Below are 12788 nucleotides of genomic sequence, written 5' to 3' on the forward strand. Positions count from 1 at the left end.
AGATAAAAGAAACAGAAATCATGACGTACCACACAGGAGTTTAACTTTTTGCTCGCTGAAACAGCCAGAGAGCCGGAAATGATGTGCTGAGAGTATGGGGAAAAAAAACCAAAACATTTTATTGTAACCTGAAATAATACCATTATATATTTTTATATTTTTGTCATTAAAACCGAAGAACACTAACAAACACCGGGCTCCAGAAGATGACTGCAGAGTAAATGATGATGTCCATAGAGAAGATCGCCAACACGATACCAAACAAAAACGTCAACAAACCTATCATTATCTGGACAGTCTGAGGTTAACACACACACACACACACACACACACACACACACACACACACACACACACACTTGTACTTAAAATCTTTTTAATGAGTACTGTATATAAACACAAAAAACTACTACCACAAGTACAGGCACTGTACAACTACCACTACTACTGTAACTACACAAGCACAGGTACTGTACAACTACCACTACTACTGTAACTACACAACTAGTACTTTAAGAGCAAGTGTATTGTGATTGTAATTGTGTGTGATTGTATTATTGTGTTATTGTGTAACTCACCCCCAGAGCTTTGGGTTCTCCTTTCAGGAACTTGCTCAGTGGGCTGATTGTCTGAGTGGAATTTTGTTCTTCTGAGGGAATAACTTGAGTGACGACGGTGTAGCCACGTCCCACATTAGTGAAAGGTAAAGGAGCGCTGGCCATCTTTACACCACAAAGTCTGACCTTTTAATCTGACAACAAAAAAAACTTTCAAACAGACAGAAGGAAACACAGGAGTTTTAATAACACTTATTGATCCCGAGGTGTTTATTCTCTGCTTGAGCGTGAACACGTGGACTCGACTTTCAAGAAACTCGTTACAACTCTCGAAGGTCCGTCTGGTCAGAAACTTCCAGAACCAAATTCATCCAAAAACATCAAGAAAGTTCTAAAGTTTTCAGAGCAGATTATTTTCTCCTTTTCCAGAAATTTGTTTCTTTTTAGAGAAGACAAAGAGTCAAGGAGGAGTATGTTAGCCTTTGTAAGCAAGGAGTCTTCAGGTGAAATTACATCCTGACACATACACATTATTATTATTATTATTATTATTATTATTATTATTATTATTATTATTATTATTATTATCACTACTTCTGTTTTTCCTTACAATCTAGCAAAACATTTTAGTAGTAGTTTTATTTTATAATTATATAAACTGTAAAGGTTCGCATAATTTTATCATGTAAAAGTATGTTAAAGCAAATTAAAAATAATTTTATCTGTATCATAATCTATATTAATCTCTGTTATAATCTGTATTATAATCTGAATCCCGAAGACATTTTTACTTTTTCTGATTCTTCTTCAATCCTCTGTTCTTTAGTAAAATCTTCACATGTACAGTTTTTACGCTGAAGTTTAACTTAAACACTGTTAGAGAGGAAACTTGTCTTCTTTGTGTAACAGAGTAAATAAAAACTGAGGAACAGAAACAGTGTGAACACAAATGTCATAAGCTCACAACACAAACTAGTTGTGTATCATTACAACACTGAGAGGTTTGTCTTCAGTTCAATTATTGTCCTCGACTGTTTATTTTTGACCTTCACTGAAGTACGTTTTATGTTTAATTTCTTTCTCTTTCTGATCTTATTCATATTTTTATTCAGAATTTTTTCCTTGTCATTTTTCCAGCAAGTCATTGCTTTATTTATACTGAATATGAGGAAGTAAAATTTCACCCGAGGAAAAAACCGCTAACTGAACACATTAAACACTGATCCTGTTACTTGTCTGTTAAAAACACAGAAATACTTTACTTCAGTTTGTTAATTCAATAACAAACAAAATAATAAAGAGAAAAAGTCGTATTTTACCTTCTGTCCTTTTAGCAGTCCTCTCTCTCTCTCTCTCTCTCTCTCTCTCTCTCTCTCTCTCTCTCTCTCTCTCTCTCTCTCTCTCTGCGTCTCTCTCTGTGTCTCTTTTTTTTTCTTCTTCTTCTGTACACTTCTGTTTCTTCGCCACAACTTTTTCTTTTGTTCTGAAAGAATGGTTAGGGTCTCAGTGACGCAGATATTCTGCCGCTGGTTCAAGCACAGACACGAGACTTAAACTAATAGCTAAAACTGGATACAGGAAATGGAGCTCCAGAGAGAGAAGCCCTGAAACCTGCTGTTGTTTTTCTTACAGCTCTCAGCACATTCGAAAGAACGAATACAGTCAGCGCTGCCTAGATACATGACCTGGAGCTCATGACCTGGACAACATGATATGACGCTTTGTTAATAGCTTCACCATCACGGTACTAAGCAGCACAACACGTTTTAACCCTTCACTACGGTGGCAAATGTGCACAGTGTGAAACGACGAGCTGTTAGAACATTATGGCTCGATGTTTAGCAACAGACACGCTATCAGAAACGAAGTAAAAATTGTTTTAAATGGTGACAGAAAACCAGTCAATTGTAACAGAGAGGAGAATTTTATTTTTACAATCGTGCTCAGAAACGTCTGTTCAGGACAAACTGGATGGGAGTCAGCAATAAAATGCATGAATATGTGAGCCATATGACGGTTATCTGAATCAAATACATGACTTTGTGAGTTAAATACATTCATTATTCTATGAGTCAAATGCATTTTTTTCTGTATTTTATTCCGTTTGTTTTTTTCCCTTTCTTTCTTTCTTTCTTTCTTTCTTTCTTTCTTTCTTTCTTTCTTTCTTTCTTTCTTTCTTTCTTTCTTTCTTTCTTTCTTTCTTTCTTTCTCTGGATGTTGAACATTCATTCACACCTTTTATGTGAATAATTTCACTTTACCATGAACAGTTTTTGACTCATCTGTTGTTGTTTTGCACGAATGTTAAATTAATTAAAAAAAAAAAAAATAGACAATGTAGATGGAGCCTTTATTTGTATCTCTAGAGTTATGTTCACACCATCATTAGACGTGTGGCATGTGCCGCATGTGTCTTACTATTTAAACACAAAATCAGGTAATAAGGTAATAACTAATCATGATGAACACGAGTTATGTTCTCAGATTTAATGAACAATAAACCAGTTGTAACTATATACACATAAAATAATATGATGTTACTATAGTGTTGTTGACATTGCTGATTTCTCATTTCTTCCTTGTTATATACTCTGCTTTTCTTTAAATCTTTAAATTTCACTCACACATTCTCTCTCTCTCTCTCTCTCTCTCTCTCTCTCTCTCTCTCTCTCTCTCTCTCTCTCTCTCTCGCTCTGCGCATGCATGGTGGATGAGTGAGTGTGCCGTGCGGAACGTGTGAGAGCAGTTGCCGTTTTGCCAATTGTTTTTTGGCTTTTTTTTTTGTTTGTTTCGCAAGTTTTTCCTTGAATCTAGAAATAATCTAGTGTGTGTTGTAGCATGCCTGTGAGCACGGGCGTGTGTGTGTGTGTGTGTGTGTGTGTGTGTGTGTGTGTGTGTGTGTGTGTGTGTGTGTGTGTGTGTGTGTGTGTGTGTGTGTGTGTGAGTGTGTGCAGAACTGGAAAAGTTACAGTGGACTCTGAGTTTTTTTGTTGTCATTGGGGAAATGATAAATCTTGAGGTCTTTCATTTAATAGTGAATGAATCTTTCACTGGTTCACTGGTTTTTCAGATTTGCTGTTTCATTTTGATTCATGTTAAACCTGTTGGAAATTGTTTTTGATAAAATGATTGTAATGCTTTAACAGTAAAAAAAAAAAAGGTAAGGGGAAAAGGTACAAATTAGTGACATGTGAGCATTCCTGTGCTACTGCCTTTCTGTACTGCATTTACTTTACTAATTCTTGTGTTTAATACAGAAAATCTTGTTCTTGAATTTTTAATGTCTGGGTGTGTTCTCTCTTGTTGCTCCATCTCTCTCTCTTGGACAGACCTAGCCTTCTGATTGTCCTGGTCCAATTGAGGAGTAAATGCAAAATGTACACCCTTGGTGTGAGTTACACAAAGTGGCGAGCCAGCCAGGAGAGAGATTGGCCTGCAGCAAAGGTGACTGGTTAGAAGAGCTGAGTCAATTTGAAAAATATATATGTTTGGCAGAAAACTGACAACATGGATATTGTAAAAAGAGAGAATGTAAATGTCTCAAATGCCATAGTAGTCAGCGGCTTGACATTTACTCTGAATTCCATCGTCATGCTATTATAGAGTTTACTTATAGCTGTGGCATGAAAACACTAATGCCCCTGCTCCCAATGACAATGGTCTGTACATCAGACCCAGATACCACTTTCATAGTGCATGCCTTAAACTCTATCTACCCTCAAGTAGCCAGTGATAGTGCCACCAAGGGGTATTTGAAAGAATTGCAAACCATTGCTAGTGCAGTTACACAGTAAAACACAAACAACATGTTTTATATATAGCAGCTTAAGGCACCAGTAGCATGAAGACACCGAGATCTTCTTCATCCTAGTCAGATATTCAATATATAAAAATATTTGAATAACTCAAATATTTTTTTTCTTTTGTAAATACTTACAACTGGTTCCTTTAAGCACGTGGCTTTACAGGCAAAAACAGAGAGGGAGATGGAGATGGCAAACCGAAGCAAAGAGAAAACTAGTAAAATGACATCTGGGACGATCTGGAAAAAAAAAAAATCACCAGATCAGACAGGTCAAAAAGATCAGCCACGTCAAGATGTTGTTGTTGTTGTTTATGTGTTTGTCTCCACTTTTTTTAAATCTAAATTGTAATTTTTTTTCTTTTAATGGCTAGATTATTTTCTATTTTTGTTTTATTGTCTCATTCCTTCTTGTTGTTCTCTTACTGTTGGTTCTTAATGTTCTGATATTACTACTGATGCTTGGGATCTGATGATGATGATGATAATGATGATGATGATGATGATGATGATAATGTAAGATCAAAGAAGCAAAATTTAATTTAACTGTAATTAAAACTTTAATTTATTTCTTCACAAAATTAAACAGCCGATGGTTTCACCCTTGTTCCATAAATAATCCACACCCATCTAATGTAGTCAGATTCTGATACATCATATACAATATATTACAATATATTAACTACAACTGACACTGTGCAGTGGATTAATACACAGATTCGCACACACACACACACACACACACCACACACACACACACACACACACACACACACACACACACACACACACACACACACACACATATAAACACTTTAAAGGCCAAGGAATAAAACTTCTGCTGAGTGACGCTCGCTTCCTGATCGACAGTCTGTGGGGAAAAACAGTTATGATTTATATATTATTGTGCACATTGGTGTTTATGCATCATATTTAATCATTTGTATCATTTTATTTTTCTGAACTGTCATGAACAGAGCCGATCCTGACCTCACAGGGGCCCTAAGCAAAATTCTGCTAAGGGGCCCTCCTACCTGACCCGTGAGCCATGTAAACCATTTGCCACAAATTACATTTACATTTACGGCATTTAGCAGACACCCTTATCCAGAGTGACTTACAACTGAGCAACTGAGGGTTAAGGGCCTTGCTCAGGGGCCCAGCAATGGCAGCTTGGTGGACCTGGGGTTCAAACCTATGAGCTTATAAAATAAATTGTTTATACAACTGCACAGGTGAGGGTTAAGGGCCTTATTCAGGGTTCCAGCAGTGGTAATGTGGATGACCTTGGATTCAAGCTCACTACCTTCTGAGCAGTAGTTCAACACCTTAAACACTCAACTACCACCACCACTAGTACTACTATAACTACCACCACTAGCACTATAACTACCACTACAGCTAAATAACAATAATAACAGCGACAGAGCAAGTGTTGTGTGTATTTGTGTAATTGTGTAACATTGTAATTGTGGAGCATTGAACAAGGCTGTGGTGATGTTTGTGGGTGAGATTCACAAAGTTGAGCTTGTGGTCGCTAAAACGGTTGTAATTAAAGACACGCTGGTCAACGTTTTTCCCCTCAGTAGCCCCTCGAAAATAGTTGTTTTGTCTAATTTTGGGTGATCAGGAGGGACATGTGATCAGGAACTGTCCTGGGAAAGAGGTTGAAGGTAATCAGGAGACAAAAAGACAAAGACAAATGGGACAAAAAAGAGAGCAGTGTACAGACAAAAAGTCAGGAAGAAGAAGAGAAAACAACTGAGCCAGAAGCTGGGTATAAAGAAGAGAAAAGAAGAAGAGGGAACTGATTTAAATTTAGATTTAAAATTAAAATTATTTTTATTTGTTGGAGAAGAAAAAATGGACATTTACATTAGCCAGAAAAACAAAGTAGGGAAGAAAAGTTTGATCAGAATTATTTCTGTTTTCAGTGCTCTAGTGAAAGCTTTTGTTTTTTTAAAGCAATGAATGATTTGAGCACTTTTATGTTGACATGGTGTTAATGCAAATTCTATGTTTTATTGATGATGATGATGATGATGATGATGATGATGATGATGAGCTATTTTTTAAACACCCTTTTACACTAAAAGCAATTTTTAAAAAATAAGTGCTGCTGGTTTTTAACATTGTATTATAACGTATTGTTTATTTAATAAGACTGAGTTAAAATCTCTCTCTCTCTCTCTCTCTCTCTCTCTCTCTCTCTCTCTCTCTCTCTCTCTCTCTCTCTCTCTCTCTCTTTTATTGAATTTTATGCAGCACTGACACTGGAACAGCACTGAAACCTTCACCATATCAACAATTACACACATTTTTTTAATCTGTTTATGTGACCTGTCTGTTGTAGACAATTCAGAAACCAGCTGTTGCTATGGAAACGATTAGGTATCAGAGTGAGTACATTAATATAAACCTGATCTACAGTCAGAGCTGCTGTTAGAGAGAATTAATCAACACCTGAACACCAATCAGAGTCCAGAACTCAGCAGCGTCATGTTAGATATTTATTCTTTTTATTTTGTTTAAGATTAGAGAACAAAAATAAAGTTTATTTCTAAAATAAATCTTCACAGCTGTTTATGTGAGAAAATTAACTCAAAATAGTTTTGAGAGAAAAGGAGCAATAATTGTGTCTAATGTGTGTGATGTGTATAGTGTGTGTGTGTGTGTATGTGATGTGTGTGATGTGTATAGTGGGTGTGTATGTGATGTGTGTGTGTGATGTAGGTTTTCAGAACCCTTGATTGTGTGTTTTCTGGTCAGTGGGATTGTGTTATTGAGTTAAAGTGTAAATGAACAGTGTTTATTTTTATTCCTTCTCTGTGGTCTGGTTACATTTTCTTGCTGTACACCGGAGGATTTCCCCCGGGTGCTGTAGCCATGGCGATGCCGTGCATTGTATTGACCTCCTGTGAAAACAACAATAATCAATAAATCTTGAAAAACTTGTTCTTAGCTTTGATCGCTAATGAGCTGAAGAGTAAATGATAAATTTCAAAGATAAAAATTATTGTTATTGTTGATCCTACAGTGTTAGAGATAAATCATGATTTCCAGTAGATTAAACAGTTTATGTTGTATATTTTATGCTAAAAACTATGGAACTTTATACACAAACTCTAAACCTCCCTCCAGAACCTTTTGTTTTTGTTGCAAAAAAACAATTTGTTGTCAAGCAGAACGCTAGCTGATAAAAGCTGTTACTATGGCAACCGGTGGAAGAAACAGCTACTGACAAATTAAGTGCAGCGACAGGAGACATCCAAGTCTTTATATTGTTTTGTGGGCGTGGCTAAAGGTAGAACGTTCCGGGAAAGCACTGGATTATTTACATCTGATTTGTCTTTTTTTGTCAAGATTATTTCTCAATTTTGGGCAAAAAGGTTTCAGAATCTTATGGTGGGTTTCAGCTGTGGGTTTCTCTTACCTGCTGAGTGTGATGAGGTGGGAAAAGGTTGTTCACAGGAGCACTAGGAGCAAAACTCTCAGGGTTCTGAACCACGTTGATGATGTTCACCTGTATTACACACACACACACACACACACACACACACACACACACACACACACACACACACACACACACACACACACACCTTTAAAGTTACACAATAACACTGTATAAACTACACAACATGGTTACCGTAGTTACACTCCAAATGGTTCCCTACAGAATCTGATCCTCACTAAATAGAAAGCAGACTTTAGTTAATGTCGCACTCCAACTCCCAGAATTCCTCACAACCTCATGACAGGGCACCAGAACTGTTGATGTTCTTACAAGGTTTCTTGAGGAGAATTTCTTCCTCTCACATCTGGAGATCTGAACCTACACCTGAACTGTCCACATGTGGTGTTGATAGAAATAAAGCTGAACTGAACTGAAGTTCATTATCTGTGGAGATGAAGGTGACCTCTGACCCGATCAGCTGACCTGCTATTCCACTGGAGGCTGTTTCACCTGCTGGATCTGAAGTAGTTTGGAGTTGAGCTCCAGCTAGCAGCAGCATCATGCATTCAGGTATCAAGGGGAATAAAGTGAAAGGTCAGAAAGATGAAAATCTTTTCTTCTTCTTTATACTCACGGTAGGTTCACTGGTGCAGATGGCTTTGCAGGCGAAGGCTGAAAGTGCGATAGAGATGCAGAACTGGAGCAGAGTGAAAACCAGCAGAACTCCAGTTATTCCCTCCCTTATGCCCTGAAATAAACATCACCATCACCATCACGGCAAAAAGTCCTTCCACTTCACATCACTTCTTCTATTCTTTGTCTTTGTAACTCTTTTTTTTGTATTACAATATTCCTAAAATTTATTTCACGATTACCAAAGTTTATATATTTTTTTATTTTTGTTGATCAAATAAAAAACAAATAAATCAAACCTCTGCGGCGTAGTTGCATCCGTAACTGTTCTCATAGTCGCAGTATACATAACTCCCAAAAATCATATCTATGATCAGGAACATGATGGTTATTCCTGCAGATAGCGTGCTAAATATATTCAGTGTCAGTGTGGCCTTCACCTGAGAGGAAAATAGCAAGAAGTAAAATCAATCAATCAATAAATACATTTGCACAGACTCGTACACGCTTTAGTCTGTTAGAACGTTTTCACTGTCAGCAGTTTTTGTTTGTTTTGTCAAAACTAGAAAATGAAACTATAAAGAAATTGTAGGAAAATTGTTGTATTTTATTGTAATTTAGGCAAATATAGATAAATTTATTGTATTTTTTATTATTTAAATATTTATTTGTTTGTTTGTTTGTTTACTGAAACATTCTTTCTCAGTTGTGTTGTGTTGTTCACATACATTTTACTGTTTAACTTTAAACCCATGTTTGAATCTTTGTCATTGTTTTTGTCACGATTAGTCACAGGTGAACGCAGATCCAAATGCAGTTAAACCCTTTTAATAGACTAAACAGGAAACAAGAAACAAACAAGAAGGCAAAAACAGGGCAGAACACTGAGCAGGACAGGGCACAGGAACAAAGACATGAACAGACAGCATAGCACATACTAACAACGACTCACAACAGGGAAATGAACAAACAGAGTAGATATAGGGAACAAGAACCAATAACAAGACAGGAGGCAAACACAGACTAAGACAAAACACCTGGGGAAGAGAATGAGTGCAGTTAATGTTCATGGTAACAAATAGGTGGGCGGGGTCAACAATTAGCAGCAGGGAATGACAGTTGACAGACTCATTTCAGAAACAACCCCCCCCCCAACAAGCGGCTTCCAGACGCTCCCAAGTTTACAGAAACCAGTCCAGGAGGGTGGAGCGAAGGCGCAACCAGGGTGGCAGGGTGGGTTCAGGGAGTTTGGGTGCAACCATGTCGACTGCGTTCTCCGACTTAGTCATCTCGGTCGACCCGGCCGGTTCGGCTGGTTCCGTCGACCCGGTTGGCCCATCTGGTTCAGTGAACCCAGTCGGTTCCGTCGACCCGGTCGGTTCGGCAGGTTCCGCCGACCCGGTCGGTTCTGTCGACCCGTCGATTCGGCAGGTTCCGTCGACCCGGTCAGTTGGGTTGGTGAGGCTGACAGCTTAGGGATGCCAGCCGCCCGAACTGACCTCACCTGCCAGTTTGGAGATCAACCGGTTCGCACGGACCCCAGCCGGGCCTGTGAACCGGCTCGGTCACGGGTGTGTACGGGACTGGGCTGGACAGAGGTACTGTAAGGCATTCGCTCCGTAGCCCACGGACCCCGATGCTTGCTGCCCCCTCCCAAAAAATATTTACGGCCGGCTTCCGTCTCTACACTGCTCAAGGTTAGTGCAGACCCACTCAGGAGCAACGCCAAGTTGACGAACTCCGAGAATGATTCTATCTCTCGAGTAGACGGCATCAAGTATCGCAGGATGTCCTTTAGTCTGTACTTAAAAATGTCCTTGAGAGCCTTCTCCCCTTCTCTTGACCTGGTTGCACAGGTCCACGAATACCTCTGCATATTCCTCGACTGGGGAGTCCTCGTGACGTAGACAAAACAGGATTTCTGCTGGATCCATTTGGTGAGTTGTTCTGTCACGATTAGTCACAGGCGAACGCGGATCCAAATGCAGTTAAACCCTTTTAATAGATCAACAATTAACAGCAGGGAATGACAGCAGACAGAAACAAGGGAAAACACAGACAGACTCGTTACAGTTTTTTTGTTTTCTGGTTTCGGTTCTCATTCTGTATTGTTTGTGTTCACGTCAGTGTTTGTTACAGTGACATTTAGAAGCAAAACTATATCATCAGATAAAAGAAACAGAAATCATGTCGTACCACACAGGAGTTTAACTTGTTGCTCGCTGAAACAGCCAGAGAGCCGGCGGTGATGGGCTGCGAGTATGGAAAAAAATATTTTATTGTAACCTGAAATAATACCATTTTATATATTTGTATATTTATGTCATTAAAACTGAAGAACACTAACAAACAACGGGCTCCAGAAGACGATTCCAGAGAAAATCAGTACAGTCTGAGGGTCGGTCGCCAACACGATACCGAACAATAACGTCATCAAACCTATCATTATCTGGACAGTCTGAGGTTAAAACACACACAAACACAAACACACACACACACACACACACACACACACACACACACACACACACACACACTTGTACTTTAAAAAATCTTTAAAAATCTTTTTAATAAATACTGCTGAGTGTCTACTGTATATAAACACAAAAAATCTACAACCACAACTACTACCTCAAGTACAGGTACCTGTACACCTACCACTACTACTATAACTACACAACTACTACTGTAACTACTCACCTACTACTATAACTACACAACTACTACTGTAACTACTCAACTACTACTATAAGAGCAATTGTTTTGTGATTGTGTTTGTTTGTGTAATTGTGTGTGATTGTATTATTGTGTAATTGTGTAACTCACCCCCAGAGCTTTGGGTTCTCCTTTCAGGAACTTGCTCAGTGGGCTGAGTGTCTGAGTGGAATTCTGTTCTGCTGTAGATGAGGGAAGAACTTGAGTGATGACGGTGTAGCCACGTCCCACATTAGTGACAGGTAAAGGAGCGCTGGCCATCTTTACACCACAAAGTCTGACCTTTTAATCTGACAACAACAAATAAAAACTTTTACAACCAGACAGAAGGAAACACAGGAGTTTTAATAACACTTATCGATCCCAAGGTGTTTATTCTCTGCTTGACCGTGAACACGTGGACTCGGCTGTCGTAAGCAACGAGTCTTCAGGTGAAATTACATCCTGACACATTATTATTATTATTATTATTTTTATTATTATTATTATTATTATTATTATTATTATTATTATTATTATTATTATTATTATTATTACTACTACTACTACTACTTCTGTTTTTTTTTACAATTTGGCACAACATATTAGTAGTTTTATGTTATAATATATAAGCTGTAAAGGTTTGCACCATTTTATCATCATGTAAAAGTATGTTAAAGCAAATTAAAAGATGATTTTATCTGTATTATTATCTATATTAGTCTTTATAATAATCTGTATTATAATCTGTATTATATTCTGTATTAATTTCTTTAATCTGTATTAATCTCTATTACAAACTGTATTATAATCTATTTTATAATCTTTCTTATAATCTGTATTAAAATAATCTATTTTATAATCTGTATGATAATCTTTTATATAATCTGTATTAATCTGTATTAATCTCTGTCATAATCCAGACTATAATCTGTACTATAATCTGAATCCTGAAGACGTTTCACTTTTTCTGGTTCTTCTTCAATCTTCTGTTCTTTAGTGAAATCTTCACGTCAAATGTTTTTACGCTGAAGTTTAATGTAAACATTTTAAGAGAGGAAACTTGTCTTCTTTGTGTAACAAAGTAAAAAAAACTGAGGAACATAAATTTCATAAGCTCACAACACAAACTAGTTGTGTATCATTACAACACTCAGAGGGTTGTCTTGATTGTGTAACTTATAAAGTTCAATTATTGCCCTCAATTCTTAATTATTGACTTTCACTGAAGTAGTTTTATGTTTAATTACTTCCTCTTTCTGATCTTATTTAGATTTTTATTCAGAATTATTTCTTGTTTTATTTATACTGACTTTGAGGAAGTAAAGATTATTTGAGGAAGTAAAATTTCACCTGAGGAAAAACCGTTAACTGAACACATTACACACTGATCCTGTTACTTGTCTGTTAAAAACACAAAATAGTTTACTTCAGTTTGTTAATTCAATGAAGAGAAAAAGTCATATTTTACCTTCGGTCCTTTTAGCAGTGCTCTCTCTCTCTCTCTCTCTCTCTCTCTCTCTCTCTCTCTCTCTCTCTCTCTCTCTCTCTCTGCGTCTCTCTCTCTCCCTTTCTCCTTTTCTCTCTTTCTCTCTCTGCGTTTCTCTTTTCTTCTTCTTCTGTACACTTCTGCTTCTTCACCACG

The 12788-nt window shown here is 37.5% G+C and overlaps 2 protein-coding genes across 2 annotated transcripts in view; both read right to left on the reverse strand.

Annotated features, from left to right (window-relative positions):
* The window catches only part of LOC113638718, an 84009-nt gene that overhangs the window by 28304 nt on the left and 42917 nt on the right, over positions 1 to 12788 (reverse strand). The gene's annotated exons all lie outside the window — the stretch shown is intronic.
* On the reverse strand, positions 6857 to 12692 carry LOC113638720 (membrane-spanning 4-domains subfamily A member 4A-like). Its single transcript, XM_027140162.2, has 8 exons — positions 12615 to 12692; positions 11276 to 11454; positions 10797 to 10907; positions 10646 to 10702; positions 8749 to 8889; positions 8451 to 8564; positions 7793 to 7882; positions 6857 to 7274 (listed from the first exon to the last, which is right to left on the reverse strand). Exons 2-8 carry the CDS (start codon positions 11423 to 11425, stop codon positions 7197 to 7199), a joined length of 741 nt encoding a protein of 246 aa, XP_026995963.2. The 5' UTR covers positions 11426 to 11454; positions 12615 to 12692; the 3' UTR covers positions 6857 to 7196.

Source organism: Tachysurus fulvidraco, chromosome 5 (genome assembly GCF_022655615.1).
Source record: "Tachysurus fulvidraco isolate hzauxx_2018 chromosome 5, HZAU_PFXX_2.0, whole genome shotgun sequence".
NCBI lineage: Eukaryota > Metazoa > Chordata > Actinopteri > Siluriformes > Bagridae > Tachysurus > Tachysurus fulvidraco.

Bases quoted from the DNA above. Each gene is read 5' to 3' on its own strand.
- LOC113638720 (XM_027140162.2), bottom strand. From the start codon at position 11,425: ATGGCCAGCGCTCCTTTACCTGTCACTAATGTGGGACGTGGCTACACC. The intron at 8,565-8,748 runs GTTTGATTTATT...TGTTTATTTCAG, and splicing joins GATGCAACTACGCCGCAGAG to GGCATAAGGGAGGGAATAAC. The intron at 7,883-8,450 runs GTGAGTATAAAG...TGTGTAATACAG, and splicing joins TCTGCACCAGTGAACCTACC to GTGAACATCATCAACGTGGT.